The sequence below is a fragment of the Prionailurus bengalensis genome, chromosome C2, assembly GCF_016509475.1.
Source record: "Prionailurus bengalensis isolate Pbe53 chromosome C2, Fcat_Pben_1.1_paternal_pri, whole genome shotgun sequence".
Taxonomy (NCBI): domain Eukaryota; kingdom Metazoa; phylum Chordata; class Mammalia; order Carnivora; family Felidae; genus Prionailurus; species Prionailurus bengalensis.
The window spans coordinates 67,239,683-67,261,257 of NC_057350.1; the positions used below are offsets into that span (position 1 = coordinate 67,239,683).

The 21,575-nt window shown below is 35.9% G+C and overlaps 1 protein-coding gene and 1 pseudogene across 5 annotated transcripts in view; both read left to right on the forward strand.

Moving 5' to 3' along the window:
• Nucleotides 1–21,575, forward strand: part of STXBP5L (syntaxin binding protein 5L) — a 399,447-nt gene that overhangs the window by 148,671 nt on the left and 229,201 nt on the right. For all 5 annotated transcript variants that reach the window (XM_043594274.1, XM_043594278.1, XM_043594276.1 and 2 more), the window contains exon 7: nucleotides 4,232–4,295. In XM_043594274.1, coding sequence (XP_043450209.1) covers nucleotides 4,232–4,295 — 64 coding nt within the window. The remainder of the gene's footprint in view (nucleotides 1–4,231; nucleotides 4,296–21,575) is intronic.
• LOC122492490 lies at nucleotides 6,184–6,281 on the forward strand (annotated as a pseudogene).

The following is a 21,575-nucleotide window of genomic DNA, read 5'->3' on the forward strand; positions in this document are numbered from 1 at the left end:
TATTTCTATGGGAAAATGTATTCCAGGTTTGAGCACAAAAATAAATATTTCTGTGGAACAGCCCTGGCTTTTAAAAATATATAACCGGGGCGCCTGGGTGGCTCAGTCGGTTAAGCGTCCGACTTCGGCTCAGGTCACGATCTCACAGTTCGTGAGTTCGAGCCCCACGTCGGGCTCTGTGCTGACAGCTCAGAGCCTGGAGCCTGTTTCAGATTCTGTGTCTCCCTCTCTCTGACCCTCCCCCGTTCATGCTCTGTCTCTCTCTGTCTCAAAAATAAATAAACGTTAAAAATATATAACCTATTTTTTTCTACATATGATTAAAATTTGAGCATGAAATTCAGAATTAAGTAATAAATGTAAGACTTGTGTTTAACAATCACTCAAACATGTTTATTGTACACTACGATATGCTCTGTACTGGAAACAACTATGAACTGTGAAGACATAGTTACTGTCCTCTTGGGGCTTTTAGTCTAATAAAGGTGAGATTAATTAAAAAGGCAATTCCAATATATTGGGAATAAAATGTGGCAATTCCATAAGAAGGACACCTAACATGGGGTCTCAGAGAAGTGTCTGTGAAGGAAGTTACATCTATGTTGCTATCTGACAGGATGAGAATTTCAGTTGAGTGAAGAATTGGGAGACAGGGGTGGAAGTACTCTAGGAGGAGCAGATAGAAAGTTTAAAGGGTGGAATTTGAGAGAGTTTTTGTTCCATGCACAGGAATTTTAAGTAGTTTAGTTGGTTGTAATACCTGGGAGAGAGGATGACAAAGGAGAAGTAATCAGGGGATATAATATGCTTTTTAAGGCAGTTTGAGAAGTTTGGACTTCTAAGGCCAAGGGCTAGATTTTGAAGGGCTTTATGCAGAGAGTTGACTTGATTAAATATGCATTTAGGAAGACTACTCTGAGGCAGATATGAAGAAATGATTAAAGAGAGAAAGACTGTATTTTAGGTAAACATTATGATTGATTTAGGAGTGGAGATAAGCTGTCATAATTAAATAAATAGAAGATAGAAGAGGCCAGACTTGGGTATTATGGAAGGATCTAAGAACAACGAGAAGAATTAAGAGATGTTAGGCTTGAGCCACTGTGTAGGTAAGGGTGCCATTTAGTGAAATAAAGTAGGAGATTGAGTAAGTTGGGAGTAAAATAATGAGTTCAATTTTAGGTAGGTTGAATTGTATGTGTTTGTAAGACATTCAAAATGATATGAAGTGGGATATATGGATCTGAAGGTAATGAGATCTGAATTTATCATCATTGAAACCATGAAAAAAGATGAGATTGTGTATGAAGAGTATATAGGAAACAGGTAGCAAACTAGCAGACACTCAACCAATTCTGACTCACAGATATGTTTTGTTTGGCTACCAGAGTTTTAAGTATGTTCTGAGTTATTTGTAATATTTGAAAATTGGTAGAGTAGAAATAAAAAGTTGTACTTCCAGATTTTCATGAAAATTCATGATGAGACAATTCTAGTTCAGTATTGTTGTCATGGCAGTCAATAATCAATCCACCTTTTGTAGGTGGATAATGTGCATCCAATTTGGCACAGTTCTCATTCAGCCTATTTAATTCATTTGCAAATCTTGCCTGGCTCCTGTGCATTCTTGAATTCATGACCATATATAACATGGGAATAGATGACAGACAAGGGCAGAATGAAAAGGAATATCAGTATTTAAGATATAGAAAGAGAAATAAAGTCCACAAAGGAAACTATTAAGAAGCTATCATGGTGAATGGGAGGAAGATAAATAAATAGGGATACCTAGAAATATTATTGGGCATTATTTAGATAGATATTACATGACTTTAAGGTCATTGATAATTCTACCTAAAGTAATTTTTGTAGGATTTACAGAATCTAGAGTACACCAATGCTTTATGGCTATAAGTTTTTCAAGGAATGCTTGATGGTTTTTGGAGGTACAATGTCAGGGGAAAAGTCAGAAAAAACATATCAAAATGTTAGTAGTCGTTATATTTAGGCAGTGAAATAATATGAGAGGTTTTTTTCTTTTGACTATTAGTGTTTTCTAAGTTTGGCTTTCTTCCTTCCTTCCTTCCTTCCTTCCTTCCTTCATTTCTTTCTTTTTTACAACCAATAATATATCTTCTATAGTCTGAAAAAGTAAATACAAACAACTGAAGTTTAATGCTAGATTATTTTCTGAACTTGAGTGTTTAACAGAGTTTGAGAGTCTAAATGGTAGAGTCTTGCATGTGGCCTTAGTAGTGTTTCTTAAAGTATATTTCAGTGATTGCCTTAATATGGTCAATGAGGAAGGATCCTATGAACCAGCACTTTTGGAAAATATCAAAGATTTGCAATATTCACTTGCAAATTGTGGCTTTAAGAAGTTTTATAGAAGAAAAAAATATGTAACTATGTTTGATTCAGGGTTTCCCAAACTTTTTAAATATGGAACACTCTTTAAGTGAAATAACTTATATATTTACTAGTTAATCATAGAGTACACTTTGTTATTTGCTGTTCCAATCAAACCCAAGAGACAGGGGTATGTAGTTTGTTGGATATTATTAATTTCCAAAGGATAATTGAAGGACATTGTCCTTATCAGAGGCACTTATACTCTAATAAAACACTACATTTAGAATGCAAGTAGTAACTCTGGTTCCCAATTATTCCATTGATTTACAGCAGTCATAATGCATACTGTTCATTGAGTGCTTAACATGTTTTGCCATTATATTAGGTGATATATATATATATATATATATATATATATATATATATGTTCTAATTTTCATAATTACTCAGTAAAGTCAGTACTACTATTTCCATTTTTAGATAATGAGATTTAGGATAAAACCAGTAACAAAATATCTAATAAATCTGTATTTATTCCTCTGAGTCACTGTGGGGAGTCGGTATCTAGGGAACCTAGAGTTACTTAATTTGTCAGTTTTCTCTGATTCCAACAAGTTTTTAAAATTTAATCTTCTTTACTATTTTGTGAAGAATCTTTGATGGTTTTAATGTGTGCATAAGAAATAAATTAGAATTATGTCAATATAATCATAATAGAATTAGTCTGGCACAAATAGGCTGTTGAAGAAAGGATGTGGAAAAAAGAGCAGTAACAAATCTATGGTCATATCAAGTCATATTATATTTAACCATGACATAATCATATTTAACAGTATGTTAAAATAGGGAACACAAAAGAAACATGCTAGATATCAGAGTAGAATAAATTTGAAGTCAGATTTACAGAGCATAGGTCCTTTTAACAATATGCACTTAGACACATAGTTACCTGTTATTGCTTACCCTAGATAACAAATAAGTAAGACATAACCAGTGAACTATGTTTCCTCAGTTTGTCAGTTTTCTGTAATCTGGCTATCACTAGAGAGAGTTTCTTTGTAAATCAAAGGAGATACTAAACTTTTCTTAGGAGCAAAATTAGAGATTTTATGTCAAAAGAAATTGTAAATCAGTTATATACTTTGCAATTTGGTTGCAAGGATTTACAGCATTAGCCTTATGGCTGTGTAAGTTTTCTTTCTTGTGTAACTAAAAGTTCAATTTTAAATTTTCGGAGGTCCAGATAAGGCAACAAACATAAAAATGCCCAGTCCATAAATCCATACTTTTATGAAAAGGCATCATCTTGATTATTCATAATTTTCCTTTGATAATGAGGAAATAAAGTTGATAACATGAAAATATGAAAGCATCGCTTTCATTATTAATATTGTCCCTTTGGGTATTTAATTTTTGTGCTATAGAAATAAAGAATCCTAGGGTACCTGGGTGGCTCAGTCGGTTAAGCGTCTGACTTCAGCTCAGGTCGTGATCTCATGGTTTGTGAGTTTGAGATCCACATTGGGTCTGTCTGCAGCACAAAGCCTGCTTTGGATCCTCTGTCCCCTTCTCTCTCTGCCCCTCCCCTGCTTATGCTTGCTCTCTCAAAAATAAATAAACATTTAAAACAAAAAAGAAATGAAGAACCCTATTGTTATATGGATCTATGTTCTTAAACCTGATTTTAAAACAGTTACACCTATTTTAACAGAGTTACTAGGAGAAAGAAAGATAGTCTTCAAGAAAAACAACCAAATTTCAAATGAATAACTCTCAGATTATTAAGAGTATATTCTAGTATAATTTCTTTGTTCCAGTCTCTAATGGTAAGGTGTTTTAATTTTTATTTTTTAATTACTATTTTGAATTAATTTAACAGATCCACAAAGACTCATCCAGGTCCAGTTGTACATTTAAGTGATAGCCCAAGAGATGAAGGGAAAGTGAGTATTACAATACCATTATTCTTGCATTTATTTTCCTCATTCTTGAATGAAGGTGTTTCTTGTTCTTATTTTGTACCTAGCTTGTAGCACAGTTCATAGCATTCAGTGTTTTCTAAAATTAAAATATGTTGAATGAATGAATGAGCAAATAAACGAATGAATGAATGAATTGTTCACAATAATGGTCCCAAGTTAAGTCTCTTTTTTCACCTAGAGTTAAGGTTGATATTTAATTCTAGAATTTTGAGGAAGGTATGGGACATGTGGAACAACTTCCATTTTCAAATATTCTGTGCTGGAACTTAACAATTTGATTATCAATATCATTAATCATAGGCCTCTGCTATTCAGTTTTGGTAATGATACATGACCAATATTAAATAATCATAAATTAGCCAATCTTGATTTTATAAATAGGTAATTATACAGAAAAATTTCTCAGGTTATGGAAATAATCCTTATTCATTTTGATTATCCATAATTTTCATTTTGAGGAAACAAAGTTGATAACATGAAAAGATCTAAAGCATCACTTTCATCATAAATATTCCTTCTTCAATAATATATTTTTTGCTAAATACCATAGAAAACACCTGTATAAATTAGTTAGTATAGGTTTTCTTCTTTGTTTATTTTTAAATGATAGAAAGTGAATTTGTCTAATAAATATTGAGCCTGAAAGTCAAGTTGCCTGATGGTAATAGAAAGAACATTGGATTTCTTCAAATTGATCCATTAATACACTGTAATTCCAATCAGGTGTCATCAGAATTTACTTATTTTTAAGGAAATTATTCTAAAATTCATAAGAAAGTATTTTTCTCCAGATCCTCACCAACACTTGTTATTTCTTCTGTTTTTTATTTCAGCCACTCTAACAAGTGTAAGGTGACAATCTCATTGTAGTTTTTATTTGCATTTTCTTGATGATGAGCGATGTTGTGCATCTTTTCATGTGTCTGTTGGTCATCTGTATGTCTTGTTTGGAAAAATGTCTATTCAGGGCCTCTGCCCAATTTTTAATTGGATTATTTGGGGGTTTTTTTTGGTGTTGTATAAGTTCTTAATATATTTTGGATATTAACCCCTTATTGCATATATCATTTGCAAATATCTTTTCCTATTCAGTAGGTTGTCTTTTTGTTTTATTAATGGTTTCCTTCGCTGTGCAAAACCTTTTATTTTGGTGTAGTCCCACTAGCTTAATTTTGCTTTTGTTTTTCTTGCATGAAGAGACATATCTGGAAAAATATTTCTACAGCTGATGTCTAAGAATTTACCACCCATTTTTTCTTCTAGGAGTTTTATGGTTTCAGGTCTCATATTTAGGTCTTTAATCCATTTTTGAGTTGTCTTTTTTTTTTTTTTTATAAATTTTTAATTTTTTTCAACGTTTATTTATTTTTGGGACAGAGAGAGACAGAGCATGAACGGGGGAGGGGCAGAGAGAGAGGGAGACACAGAATCAGAAACAGGCTCCAGGCTCTGAGCCATCAGCCCAGAGCCTGATGCGGGGCTCGAACTCACGGACCGCGAGATCGTGACCTGGCTGAAGTCGGACGCTTAACCGACTGCGCCACCCAGGTGCCCCTAATTTTTTTTCAACGTTTTATTTATTTTTGGGACAGAGAGAGACAGAGCATGAACGGGGGAGGGGCAGAGAGAGAGGGAGACACAGAATCGGAAACAGGCTCCAGGCTCTGAGCCATCAGCCCAGAGCCCGACGCGGGGCTCGAACTCCCGGACCGCGAGATTGTGACCTGGCTGAAGTCGGACGCCTAACCGACTGTACCACCCAGGCGCCTCTAGTTTATTTTTGTGTATAGTATAAGAAAGCAGTACATTTTCATTCTTTTGCATGTAGCTGTCTAGTTTTCTAAGCACTGTGCTCCTTTGGCAGCACATATATTAAAATTACAGAGAAGATTGGAATGGCCCCTGGGCAAGGATGACGTGCAACTTAGTTTTCCTAGCATCATATGTTGAAGACACTGTCTTTTCTCCATTATATATTCTTGCCTCCTTTATTATAGATTAATTGACCATATAAGCATGGGTTTATTTCTGGGCTCTCTAATCTGTTCCATTGATCTATGTGTCTGTTCTTATACCAGTACCATGCTGTTTTGATTACTACAGTTTTATAGTGTATCTTGAATTCTGGAATTGTGATACCTCTAGCTTTGTACACAGTTGCTGGGAATGCAAATTGGTGCAGCCACTGTGGAAAACAGCATAGAAGTTCCTCAAAAAATTAAAAATAGAAATACCATATGATCTAATAATTACAGTACTGGATATTTTCCAAAGAAAACAACAACAACAACAACAACAACACCCCCACTCATTTGAAAAGATATATGCACCCCTGTGTTTAATGCAGCATTGTTAACAATGGCAAACATATGGTAGCAACCCATGTGTTCATCCATAGATGGATGAGTAAAGAAGATGTGGTATATATACACAATAAAATATTACTCAGCCATAAAAAAGAATGAGATCTTGCCATTTGCAACAATATGGATGGACCTGGAGGGTATGATGCTTAGTGAAATAAGAGAAAGACAAATACCATATGATTTCACTCATATGTGGAATTTAAGAAACAAAACAAATGAACAATGAGAAAAAAGACAAGCCAAAAAAAAACCAGACTTTTACATATAGAGACAAACCCATGGTTGCCAGAAGGGAGGTGGTTGGGGAGAAGGGTAAAATAGATAAATGGAAGAACAGAATTGTTGAATCATTATATTGTACACCTGAAACTAATATAACACTATATATTATACGTCAGTTAAGAAGAAAAATAAAATTAGTAACTATAAATTTTTAAAAAGGAAAATATTTAAAATATTTTTTTAAATTTTTACTTCAAGTTTTTATTTAAATTCTGGTTAGTTAACAAACATTTTAATATTAGTTTCACATACTGAGATACCACTGGTCAGATACCACACTGGTCAGAGTGGCTAAAAAGAACAAATCAGGAGACTATAGATGTTGGAGAGGATGTGGAGAAACAGGAACCCTCTTGCACTGTTGGTGGGAATGCAAACTGGTGCAGCCACTCTGGAAAACAGTGTGGAGGTTCCTCAAAAAATTAAAAATAGATCTCCCCTATGACCCAGTAATAGCACTGCTAGGAATTTACCCAACGGATACAGGAGTGCTGATGCATAGGGGCACTTATACCCCATTGTTTATAGCAGCACTTTCAACAATAGTCAAATTGTGGAAAAAGCCTAAATGTCCATCAGCTGATGAATGGATAAAGAAGATGTGGTTTATATACACAATGGAATACTACTTAGCAATGAGAAAGAATGAAATCTGGCCATTTGTAGCAATACGGATGGAACTGGAGAGTGTTATGCTAAGTGAAATAAGTCAAGCAGAGAAAGACAGATACCATATGTTTTCACTCATATGTGGATCCTGAGAAACTTAACAGAAGACCAGGGAGAAGGGAAAGGGGGGGGGAAAGTTACAGTGAGGGAGGGAGGGAAACCATAAGAGACTCTTAAATACTGAGAACAAACTGAGGGTTGATGGGGAGTGGGGGAGAGGGGAAAGTGGTTGATGGGCATTGAGGAGGGCACCTGTTGGGATGAGCACTGGGTGTTGTATGGAAACCAGTTTGACAATAAATTACATATAAAAAATAATGAAAATAAATAAACTTAAGAAAATGAAAAAAATAAAGTTTAATGGACTAGAAAAAATATTAGTTTCAGGTATAGAATTTAGTGATTCATCACTTACATACAACTCCCAGTGCTCATCACAGCAAGTGCCCTCCTTAATGACCATCATCCATTTAACTCATCCCCCACCGCCACCTCCCCTTCCAGTAACCTTCAGTTTGTTCTCTATAGTTAAATCTGTTTTCTGGTTTGCCTCTCTTTTTTTTAATCCCCCTATGTTCATCTGTTTTGTTTCTTAAATTCCACATATGACTGAAATCATATGGTATTTGTCCTTCTTTGACTTTTATTGCTTAGCATAATACTTTCTAGCTCCAACCTGTGTTATTACAAATGGCAATATTTCATTCTTCTTTATGGCTGAGGAATATCCCACTTGGCATCATAGGGTGTTGCCTCTTACCTCTAAAGAACAGCGCTTGGCTGCTGTGAGAAGGAAATATCCTCATGTAAGTACTAGGGAAATGGAATATCCCATTTTTTCCACATCAGACTGGCAAAATATTAAAAATTAAAAATAATATCAGGTAATGGAAAATATCCCCCCCCACACACACACACACATACATACCACATCTTCTTTAGCCATTCATCAGTCGGTGGACATTTGGGTTCTTTCCATAATTTGGCTATTGTTAAAAAGTAATACAATACATTGTGATATTGGTACAGGGGATACAAAAAGACCAATAGATGTAAATGGGTATCCCAGAAATGGTTCAGACTTTTGGGGTAATTTTTGGATATTTTAGAGAAGATGTTTTAGGACATAAAAAACTATTGAATAAATGGTGATGGACAATTGGATATCCATTTTGAAAAAAAAAAGTAATGTCTCTCTACCTTACTCCATTCACAGAAGTAAATTCCAGATGGAGAAAATACATAAACATTAAAATCACAACTCAGAAAGTTTTAGAAGAAACTATAGGAAATGAGTTGTTACTGTAAAGTAGAGACATCCTTAGGAAAGACATAAAACCTAAAAGCTTTAAGGAATATACCATAACAAGACAATCATGATAAGAGATAGGCAATAAAGAGGGAGATATTTGCTACGTATAGTAGGCAAATAATGAACATGCAAAATATATAAAAAACTTGTACCATATCCTCATCTTTCATAATAGGAAATCAATATGTGTAATTAATATATCAAGAAATTGAAATATAAATTTATTTAGAAATATGAGAGTAAGTTTACTAGAAAAGGCAGTTATAAGAGTTGAAAATGTGTTGTCTCTTACCTCTAAAGAACAGAGTTTGGCTGCTGTGAGAAGGAAATATCCTCACTTATAAGTACTAGGGAAATGCAATATCCCATTTTTTCTACATCAGACTGGCAAAATATTAAAAGTTAAAAATAATATCAGGTAATGGAAAATATTAATAATGAATAATGGACACCTAGATACAGCACTAGTAGGTATATATACCAATATGGGCAATCTGGCATTCTCACCATTTAAAACATGTATTCATTATGACTTAGAAAATTCATTTCAGAGGTCTATCCTATTTATATTACCAAGGGCCAAAATACTGAAAACAGAATAAAGTTCAATTAATAGAAAATGGAATAAATGTATGCCAATATATCCATATTATAGAATGCTGTACTGATATGGAAAGTTCTTTAATCCATGTTTTAAAAATAAAAGTTGAAGAACAATAAGTGCAGTATAAGGCTACTTGAATAATGCATTTGTGTTTTTATTATATATTCAAGTACCCAAGAAAAAAGGCCTGAAAGTATATGTACAAATCTGGGGAGGATACTGGAGATTGGAACTGGGGAAAGTGATCAAAGGTATTGATAGTCCCCTTTTTTTTAAATTTTTTTTTATAAATTTTTTTTTCAACGTTTATTTATTTTTGGGAGAGAGACAGAGCATGAACGGGGGAGGGGCAGAGAGAGAGGGAGACACAGAATCGGAAACAGGCTCCAAGCTCTGAGCCATCAGCCCAGAGCCCCACGCGGGGCTCGAACTCACGGACCGCGAGATCGTGACCTGGCTGAAGTTGGACGCTTAACCGACTGTGCCACCCAGGCGCCCCTTGATAGTCCCCTTTGTTCATATTTTTATGAATATAATGTGTGTTAAGTAATTAAAAATTAAAAGGGATGAGAAATAAATTAGTATTAATGTCAGAATACTACATGTTTGAAATCTTGAATAAATCATTTGACTTTTTTTAAAAGCTCGTTTATTTTGAGAGAAAGAGCACGAATGACTGCATGTACAAGCAGGGGAGGGGCAGAGAGAGAGAGGGAGAGTGAGAATCTCTCCATTTGTCAGTGCAGAACCTGCCACAGGACTCAATCCTGCAAACTGCGATTTCATGACCAGAGCTGAAATCAAGAGTGAGATGCTTAACCAACTGAGCCACCCAGGTGCCCCCAAATTGTTTGACTTCTTGTACATTAGTTCTTCCATCAACAGCCTTTTGACACGTAGAGGTTTTTTCTTATTTTAATGTATTGAATTTTATCAGTCTTTTCATTTGTTTCTTGCATTTTGTATCTTATTCAGTAAATCATTTCTTCCTGTGGGAAAATAGCATCCTTGTTTTAAAACAGAAGATCAGTTTTAAGGCTTTCCATTTCACGATTAGATTTGAACTTAAATATAATTTATTTTATATTGGTTTGAAATAAGGGATATGTCTGTTTTTACAGATAAATAATTCATTTATTGAATAGTTAATTTAGTTACTAATTTATAAGGACATATCACTCACATATGAAATTCTCATGCTTGAATGGATCTTTTTTCTGGACTTTTCCTCTGTTGCATTGATATATTTATTTATTAGTGTACTGTTACTACATTTTATTAGTAATAATACCTTTACAAAACATCTTGTTATCTGGTATGTCCTCCACCTCTTCCTTCTCTATCTTGGCTTTTTCTGAACATTTATTGTACTATATACACTGCAGAATCAGTTTCTAAAACTCTATGTAAATGTCTCCTGGGATTTTGTTTGTAATTTGAACATACTGATTAGAAAAAATTTACTTCTTTAAGATATGAATGTTCCAACTATAAACATAGTGTTTCCTTTAGCCTTCTTTTTTTCTATATAGCTTTATAACTTTTTCCACAAAATTCATATGTATATCTTTTGTTAGATTAATTCTAAGTACTTTATAGATTTTATTGCTTCTGTGAATTAATTTTTTTAAAAATTAATTTTAAGTCTTTTTAGTGCATAAAATATTGATTTTGTTATTTTGTGTTCATTGTGTCACCTAATGTTTTGTTTTTAATGGCTGTCCTTAGATTACCTGGAATATGCTATGTATAAAAGCATAGCAAACATAGACAAATTTTGTTTCTTCCTTTCTAATATTTATATATTTTTATATACATATTTGTTTTGTTGGATAGGAACCCAGTGGAGGTGAATATAAATGGCTTTAATGGGAACTTTCTTTTGTTTCCAACTGCAAAAGAAATATCTTCCAAGATTTCAAAATTAAGATGTTTGCTACAGGTTTTTGGTTGATTGCTTTTATGAAGTTCACCTATTTCCAATATTCAAAGAGTTTTAAATTATAAACAGTGTTGAATTTTTTGGATGCGTTTCTACATGCATTGAGATATGTTCTGTGCTAATCTCAGTCTATTGATAAGGATGCTATATAGGATCTAGAAATACCTGGGGACACTAGCTGGACTTGAACCAGCTATCATCAACATTTCCTTTTTCAGAGCCAGTGTTGTGGCTAGACCAGCCCTTGTGGGTTTTTTTAATGGTCAAGATACCCCTCAACAACAATCATCAGGGAACTTTGAAAAACAAGATTATTGTTCATGAGTCCTAGAGGGTACACAACATGGTTGGGGCCATTCAGTGAAGTCATAGGTAGAGAAAGAGAGAGTGTATGTACCTGGGGTTCTGATTTTATTGAGGATGGAATGCCTAGGGTTTCACATGTTCACTTTATTTGTGAAATAAAACAGAAGAGTGGGAATTTAAGTGTGGGAAAGGAAAAGTAAGCTGTCAATCAAATTGTCAGTTTATCTGTGTCAACCAGAGCTTTCTAAAAAAGGGGAACTTCATGGGTGGGGTATCCTGGCTCTTTATTTAGTCATGTAGCTTGCAATGTGTTTCTTCAAGATGGATGTCTGAAGTGAATGCCTCAGCAATCAAAAGTTTAATGTCAGACACTTATATTACAAAAAAAAGAAAGCTATCATGTACTTATACTACAAGATGAGTATTCCTTAAATTGTTAATTTGTTGAAATACTAATAGGTTTTCTAATTAAAAACATTTACATTTCTGGGATAAATTCAACCTGGAAGGGACAATTTTCCACAGAGGCTTTGTGGTGAGGTGAAAGAAGGAACACATTACTGATGTTAAGTGTAATATTGAAACAACATAGTATTGTGGAATCAGAAAACAGACCATCCTCTCTCTGAGATATTATTTACTAAAGAAACTGTGCATTAGTGTATCAAATCGAAGAGGCTGCCCTTGAACTGAGAGATGCTTATATTGGGCATAATACTGTATACATTTCCTTGAATTCTCTCAGGCCTGTCTGTATCCCCAAATCATGACTGTTTGCTTCATCTCTGTTTTGGCAAAATTAATCAGTTTTATACAGTACTGTTTTCTTAAGTAGACTGGCTATGCCAAGTCTTAGCTTCTCCCTTTAATTCTGGATTCAGATAATATACCATACTATAAGATATGATATCTGGCTTTCCTACCAGCTACCAAAGGAGTCAAATGACAAGACTCTGAAATGAGGGGGTATTAACTTCCCATGGAGAAAACCTTGACCAATATTAGACAAGACACAGAAATAAATTCTCCTTTCCTTCCTCTCTGTGGTTGGGCTATTCTGAATTATGGTTTTTCCACATAGACTGTTAGAGACATCTAGCAATGCCAAACATATATACATGCTGAGTGATTGGCTGTGTCTCTTTGTCTTCTCCCATAAAGTAGTGATTAGTGTGATCATGTATCATCTTACTTTTACGTCTTTGCTTTACTTCAGTTTTCCTTTATTATTACAGCTCTGAGATTGCAATTCTCTATGAAACATTGGCACTTAAGCCTAGCCTCAGGCTGTTTTCCACAGAACCCTGGTTAAGACAATAATTATCAGAATTGTTCTAGATCAGGGATTGCAAGCTAGAGCCAATGGGACAAATCTCGCTTGAGGCCTTATTTTTATAAAATGTTTTTTTGGGACACAGCCATGCTAACCACTAACATATTGTCTGTGGTTGCTTTCTTACCACAAGAGTAAAGTCAGCAGTTGTGACAGAGCTGTAAGTCCTGTGAAGCCTAAACTATTTACTGTCTATCCCTTCACATAAAAAGTTTGCTGCCTCCTGTTCTAGATTGTAGACCCTCAGGATAGGAGTTTGGGTTTGAACTGTCTCCAATTTAAAATCAAAGAACCCACTGAAGGTGCCAGATGAAGTGGTATTAAACTTTATCATGCAGTGACATCATAATTACTTAAACATCCTCATATGAATAATTGGGAAAGGGGCTGATGGAAAGGTAAGACAGTAGGATTTAAAGTACTTGTGGTGTTTAACTGATAAAGAACAAGGATGACTATAATGATGATGGAAAAAAAAAAACAGCTTCCTTTGATGCCCCTTGTATTATTTTCTATTCTGATGTAAATTATCACAAATTTAGTAGTTTGAAACAACACAAATGTATTATCTTATAGTTCTGTAGGCCAGAAGTCCAATACAGGTCTCACTGAGCTAAAATCAAGATATTAGCAGGGTTGCATTCCTTTTTGCTAGCTCTAGAGGAGAATCTATTTTCTTGCCTTTTTAACCTTTTGTAAACTGTACACATTTCTAGGCTTAAATCTCCCTTCCTCCATCTTCAAAGATAACATAGCATCTCTTTTTAACCATAGCTGGGAGAGATTCTCAACTCTTAAGGACTCATGTGATTAGATTGGGCCTACCCAGAGAATCCAGGATACTCTCTTCATCTCAACAAATCTTAATTAAAACTGACAGGTGTTTTTTGTTTTTTGGTCTTGTTTTGTTTTGTTTTTTGGTTTGGTTTGTTTTTTTGTCATTTAAGGTAATATATTAATTAAAGCCCTGATAAGTAAAGAGTGTGACCCTGATTCCTGATATATTCACTTCCTAGGGCTGCCATAACAAAATTCTGTACACTGGGTGACTTCAAACAACAGAAATTTATTATTTCCTTTTGGAGGCAGAACTCCAAAATCAAGATATTTGTCAGGCCATGCTCCTTCTCAAGGCTCTAGGAGAGAACCCTTTCTTGCCTCTTCTAGCTTCTTGTGGCTCCTAGTGTCCCTTGATGTCTGGCAGCATGATTCCAGTCTCTTTCTCTGTCTTCACATGACCTTCTTCTCTATGCCTCTGTGTCCTCTCCTCTTTTACAAGGACACCAGTCATTGGCTTTAGGGCCTACCCTTTAGTCAAGGATGATTTCATCTCAAAAAAATTGTCTCCACCTAACATGGGGCTCAGACTTATAACCCTGAGATCAAGGGTCTCATGCTCTTCGGACTGAGCCATCCAGATGCCCCGCATGTCAAAATTCTTAACAAATTACATATGTAAAGACCTAATTTTCAAATAAGGGCACATTCTGAGGGTCTGGGCGACATTATTCAACCACTACACTTGGAATAGGGAAATTTGTGAGTATAAGCCTGAGAATTTCACCCTCTCCAATTTCCTTGATCCCTCCTGGCCAACAGAAGTACCTCTTTTACTATTTCCAGAGAATGGTTCTCCTTTTCTAGAAGACTGTAAATGACTGATGAAATTAGGTAGTTTTCTTGCCTGATGATTTTACCCTCACAAGATCAACCTTCAATTTCATTACCTTCAGCCCAGTAATTAGATCTCAGAGTTCAGTACAGCCTAATATATAAGCATAAGTTTTCCTCCTGAAAGAAATAGGCACTACATATGAATCCCTCCCCACCAAAGGAATTTAGGAATTGGATAGTCACCAAGTGTATAGGAATGTTTTTTAAAGGGTTGAGTATAGGGGCTACATAGAGGAGAGTTCATTTACATGGGGGCACTCAACCATAATTTGGATTTAATGCTTTGAGAAGGACACCTGGATCTGTTCTGAATCATTTGTTGGGATGGTTCTTTGAAGGCTGGACTCAACAAAAGTATATGGTAAATAAAGTAGAGAAGTATAGTATTAAAGAAGGGGTCAGAAGACAGGGAGAGGAGAATTTTAAATGGATATTTTATATTTGTTCTGGCAACTCACTTCCTGACCATATTCCCTAGGAGGCTCTTTTTTTTTAATATTAAATATAATTTATTGTCAAACTGGTTTCCATACAACACTCAGTGCTCATCCCAACAGGTGCCCTCCTCAATGCCCATCAACCACTTTCCCCTCTCCCCCACTCCCCATCAACCCTCAGTTCTCAGTATTTAAGAGTCTCCTATGGTTTGCCTTCCTCCCTCTCTGTAACTTGTTTTCTCCTCTTTCCCTTCTCCCTGGTCTTCTGTTAAGTTTCTCAGGATCCACATATGAGTGAAAACATATGGTATCTGTTTTTCTCTGACTTATTTCACTTAGCATAACACTCTCCAGTTCCATCCATATTGCTACAAATGGCCAGATTTCATTCTTTCTCATTGCCAAGTAGTATTCTATTGTATATATAAACCACATCTTCTTTATCCATTCATCAGCTGATGGACATTTAGGCTCTTTCCACAATTTGGCTATTGTTGAAAGTGCTGCTATAAACATTGGGGTACAAGTGCCCCTATGCATCCTGTATCCGTTGGGTAAATTCCTAGCAGTGTTATTGCTGGGTCATAGGGGAGATCTATTTTTAATTTTTTGAGGAAGCTCCACACTGTTTTCCAGAGTGGCTGCACCAGTTTGCATTCCCACCAACAGTGCAAGAGGGTTCCTGTTTCTCCACATCCTCTCCAACATTTATAGTCTCCTGATTTGTTCATTTTAGCCACTCTGACTGGCATGAGGTGGTATCTCAGTGTGGTTTTGATTTGTATTTTCCTGATGAGGAGTGACGTTGATTATCTTTTCATGTGTCTGTTGGCCATCTCGATGTCTTCTTTAGAAGAGTGTCTGTTCATGTCTTCTGTCCATTTCTTCACTGGATTGTTTTTTGGGTGTGGAGTTTGGTGAGTTCTTTATAAATTTTGTATACTAGCCCTTTATCCGACACGTCATTTGCAAATATCTTTTCCCATTTTGTTGGTTGCCTTTTAGTTTTGTTGATTGTTTCCTTTGCAGTGCAGAAGCTTTTTAACTTGAGGTCCCAGTAGTTCATTTTTGCTTTTAATTCCGTTGACTTTGGAGATGTGTCAAGTAAGAAATTGCTGTGGCTGAGATCCAAGAGGTTTTTTCCTGCTTTCTCCTCTAGGGTTTTGATGGTTACCTGTCTCACATTCAGGTCCTTCATCCATTTTGAGTTTATTTTTCTGAATGGTGTAAGAAAGTGGTCTAGTTTCATTCTTCTGCATGTTGCTGTCCAGTTCTCCCAGCACCATTTTTTTTTTATGTTTATTTATTTTTTTGAGACAGAGAGAGACAGAGCATGAACGGGGGAGGGGCAGAGAGAGAGGGAGACACAGAATCGGAAGCAGGCTCCAGGCTCTGAGCCATCAGCCCAGAGCCCCATGCAGGGCTCAAACTCACGGACCGTGAGATCGTGACCTGAGCTGAAGTCGGAGGCTTAACCGACTGAGCCACCCAGGCGCCCCAGCACCATTTGTTAAAGAGACTCCTTTTTCCATTGGATACTCTTTCCTGCTTTGTCAAAGATTAGTTGGCCATACATTTGTGTCTCCAATTTTGGGGTCTGTATTCTATTCCACTGGTCTATGTGTCTGTTTTTGTGCCAATACCATACTCTATTGATGATTACAGCTTTGTAGTAGAGGCTAAAGTCTGGGATTGTGATGCCTCCCGCTTTGGTTTTCTTCTTCCATATTACTTTGGCTATTTGGAGTGTTTTGTAGTTCCATACAAATCTAGGATTGCTTGTTCTAGCATTGAGAGGAATGCTGGTGCAATTTGATTGGGATTACATTTTTTTTTAAATATGAAATTTATTGTCTAATTGGTTTCCATACAACACCCAGTGTTCATCCCAACAGGTGCCCTCCTCAATACCCATCAACCACCCTCCCCCCCCCTCCCACCACCCCATCAACCCTCAGTTTGTTCTCAGTTTTTAAGTCTCTTATGTTTTGGCTCCCTCCATCTCTAACCTTTTTTTTTTCCTTCCCCTCCCCCATGGGTTTCTGTTAAGTTTCTCAGGATCCACATATGAGTGAAAACATATGGTATCTGTCTTTCTCTGTATGACTTATTTCACTTAGCATAACACTCTCCAGTTCCATCCACATTGCTACAAAAGGCCATATTTCATTCTTTCTCATTGCCATGTAGTATTCCATTGTGTATATAAACCACAATTTCTTTATCCATTCATCAGTTGATGGACATTTAGGCTCTTTCCATAATTTGGCTATTGTTGAAAGTGCTGCTATAAACATTGGGGTACAAATGCCCCTATGCATCAGCACTCCTGTATCCCTTTGGTAAATTCCTAGCAGTGCTATTGCTGGGTCATAGGGGAGATCTATTTTTAATTTTTTGAGGAACCTCCACACTGTTTTTCAGAGTGGCTGCGTGATTGGGATTGCATTGAATGTGTAGATAGCTTTGGTTAGTATTGACATTTTAACAATATTTATTCTTACAATCCATGAGCATGGAATGTTTTTCCATTTCTTTGTATCTTCTTCAGTTTCCTTCTTAAGCTTTTTATAGTTTTCAGCATACAGATCTTTTATGTCTTTGGTTATGTTTATTCCTAGGTATGTTATGATTCTTGGTGCAATTGTGAATGGGATCAGATTCTTTATTTCTCTTTCTGTTGCTTCATTATTTGTGTATAAAAATGCAACTGATTTCTGTACATTGATTTTGTACCCTACAACTTTGCTGAATTCATGTATCAGTTCTAGCAGACTTTTGGTGGTGTCTGTCAGGTTTTCCATGTAGAGTATCTGTTGTCTGCGAAAAGTGAAAGTTTGACTTCATCTTTGCCAATTTTGATGCCTTTGATTTCCTTTTGTTGTCTGATTGCTGAAGCTAGGACTTCCAACACTATGTTAAACAACAGTGGTGAGAGTGGACATCCCTGTCATGTTCCTGATCTCAGGGAGAAAGCTCTCAGTTTTTCCCCATTGAGGATAATATTAGCTGTGGGCTTTTCATAAATGGCTTTTATGATGTTTAAGTATGTTCCCTCTACCTCGACTTTCTTGAGGGTTTTTATTAAGAAAGGATGCTTAATTTTGTGACAGGATCATATGGTTCTTATCTTTTCTTTTATTAATGTGATGTATCACATTGATTGGCTTGAAAATATTGAACCAGCCCTGCAGCCCAAGAATGAATCCCACTTGATCATGGTGAATAATTCTTTTTATAAGCTGTTGAATTCGATTTGCTAGTATCTTGTTGAGAATTTTTGCATCCATAATTCATCAGGGATATTGACCTGTAGTTCTCTTTTTTTCCTGGGTCTCTGTCTGGTTTGGGAATTGAAGTATTGTTGGCTTTATAGAATGAGTGTGGAAGTTTTCCTTCCCTTTCTATTTTTTGGAACAACTTGGGAAGGATAGGTATTATCTCTGCTTTAAATGTCTGGTAGAATTCCCCAATCCTGGTCCAGGACTCTTATTTGTTGGGAGATTTTTGATAACTGATTCAACTTCTTCACTGGTTATGGGTCTGTTCAATTTTTCTATTTCTTCCCATTTGAGTTTTGGAAGTGAGTGGGAGTTTAGGATTTTGTCCATTTCTTCCACGTTTTCCATTTTGTTCGCATATAATTTTTCATAGTATTCTCTGATAATTGCTTGTATTTCTGAGGGATTGGTTGTAATAATTCCATTTTCATTCATGATTTTATCTATTTGGATCATCTCCCTTTTCTTTTTGAGAAGCCTGTCTAGAGGTTTATCAATTTTGTTTATTTTTTCAAAAAACCAACTCTTGGTTTCATTGATCTGCTCTACTGTTTTTTTGGATTCTATATCGTTTATTTCTGCTCTGATCTTTATTATTTCTCTTCTGGTGGGCTTGGGTGTCTTTGCTGTTCTGTTTCTAGTTCCTTTAGGTGTGCTGTTAGATTTTGTATTTTGGGATTTTTCTTGTTTCTTGAGATAGGCCTGGACTGCAATGTATTTTCCTCTCAGGACTGTCTTTGCTGCATCCCAAAGCATTTGGATTGTTGTATTTCCATTTTAATTTGTTCCGTATATTTTTTGATTTCTTCTCTAATTGCCTGGTTCACCCATTCATTCTTTACTAGGTTGTTCTTTAACCTCCATGCTTTTGGAGGTTTTCCAGACTTTTTCCTGTGGTTGATTTCAAGTTTCATAGCATTGTGGTCTGAAAGTGTGCATGGTATGATCTCAATTCTTTTACATTTATTAAGGGCTGTTTTGTGACCCAATGTGTGATCTATCTTGGAGAATGTTCCATGTTCACTTGAGAAGAAAGTATATTCCATTGCTTTGGGTTGCAGAGTTCTAAATATATCTGTCAAGTCCATCTGATCCAATGTATCATTCAGGGCCCTTGTTTCTTTATTGATCCTGTGTCTAGATGATGTATCCATTGTTGTAAGTGAAGTATTAAAGTCTCCTGCGATTACCACATTCTTATCAATAAGGTTGCTTATGTTTGTGATTAATTATTTTATCTATATGGGGGCTCCCATATTCGGTGCATAGACATGTATAATTGTTAGCTCTTCCTGATGGATAGGCCTTGTAATTACTATATAATGCTCTTCTTCATCTCTTGTTACAGCCTTTAATTTAAAGTGTAGTTTGTGTCATAAAAGTATGGCTACTCCAGCTTTCTTTTGACTTCCGGTAGCATGATAGAAAGTTCTCCATCCCCTCATTTTCAATCTGAAGGTGTCCTCAGGTCTAAAATGAGTCTCTTGTAGACAGCAAATAGATGGGTCTTGTTTTTTTATCCATTCTGATACCCTATTTCTTTTGGTTGGCGCATTTAGTCCATTTACCTTCAGTGTTATTACTGAAAGATATGGGTTTAGAGTCATTGTGATGTCTGTAGGTTTCATGCTTGTAGTGATGTCTCTGGTACTTTGTGGTCCTTGCAACATTTCACTCACAGAATCCCCCTTAGGATCTCTTTGTAGGGCCAGTTTAGTGGTGATGAATTCCTTCAGTTTTTGTTTGTTTGGGAAGAAATTTATCTGTCCTTCTATTCTGAATAACAGACTTGCTGGGTAAAGGATTCTTGGCTGCATATTTTTCCTGTTCATCACATTGAAAATTTCCTGCCATTCCTTTCTGGCCTGCCAAGTTTTAGGAGATAGGTCTGCTACTACCTTATGTGTCTACTTTTGTATGTTAAGGCCCGTTTATCCCTAGCTGCTTTCAGATTTTTCTCTTTATCCTTATATTTTGCCAGGTTCACTATGATATGTTGTGCATAAGATCGATTCAAGTTATGTCTGAAGGGAGTTCTCTGTGCCTCTTGGATTTCAATGCCTTTTTCCTTCCCCAGATCAGGGAAGTTCTCAGCTATGATTTGTTCAAGTACACCTTCAGCCCCTTTCTCTCTCTCTTCCTCATCTGGAATTCCTATGATATGGATATTGTTCCATTTGATTGCATCACTTAGTTCTCTAATTCTCCCCTCATACTCCTGGATTTTTTTTTTATCTCTCTTTTTCTCAGCTTCCTCTGTTTCCATAATTTTATCTTCTAATTCACCTCTTCTTCCCTCTGCCTCTTCAATCCACGCTGTGGCCTCCTCTATTTTATTTTGTACCTCATTTATAGCATTTTTAATTCATCATGACTATTTTTTAGTCCCTTGATCTCTGTAGCAATAGATTCTCTGCTGTCCTCTATGCTTTTTTCAAGCCCAGCAATTAATTTTTAAGTATTATTCTAAATTCTTGTTCAGTTATATTTCTTAAGTCAGTTTTGATCAATTTGTTAACTGTCACTACTTCCTGCAATTTCTTTTGAGGAGAATTCTTCCATTTAATCATTTTGGCTAGTTTTCTGCCCCTTATGCATTTTAAAAGCTTGTTGTAGGCTCTGCACTGTGAGCACTGCTATATTAAAGGAGGGTCATACAGTGTCCAAGGCCTGTCCAGGTGGTGTTTTTTGGAGATTGTTACTTGCTCTCTGTTTGTATGACTTTGGTTATTTTATTACCCTACTTTGTATTACCCTACTTTGGACCCTCCCCCAGGTGTGCTTTGATTTTTTCCTTGGAGTAGCCCTGTAAAGGAAAACAAAAAACAGGAGACAAAAACACACAAACATGCAAATAACACAAACAAACAAAAACTAAAAACACAAAACCCCAAAAACACTGACTACAAGAACAGGGTGGAGGCGGTGCTGTTGGAAGAGCACATACAAAGAGAGAAATGACGGGAGTGGGGACAAAAAAAAAAAAAAAAAAAAACATTGACTAGGCAGAGAGACTAAAAGGCTTAATCCAGAGA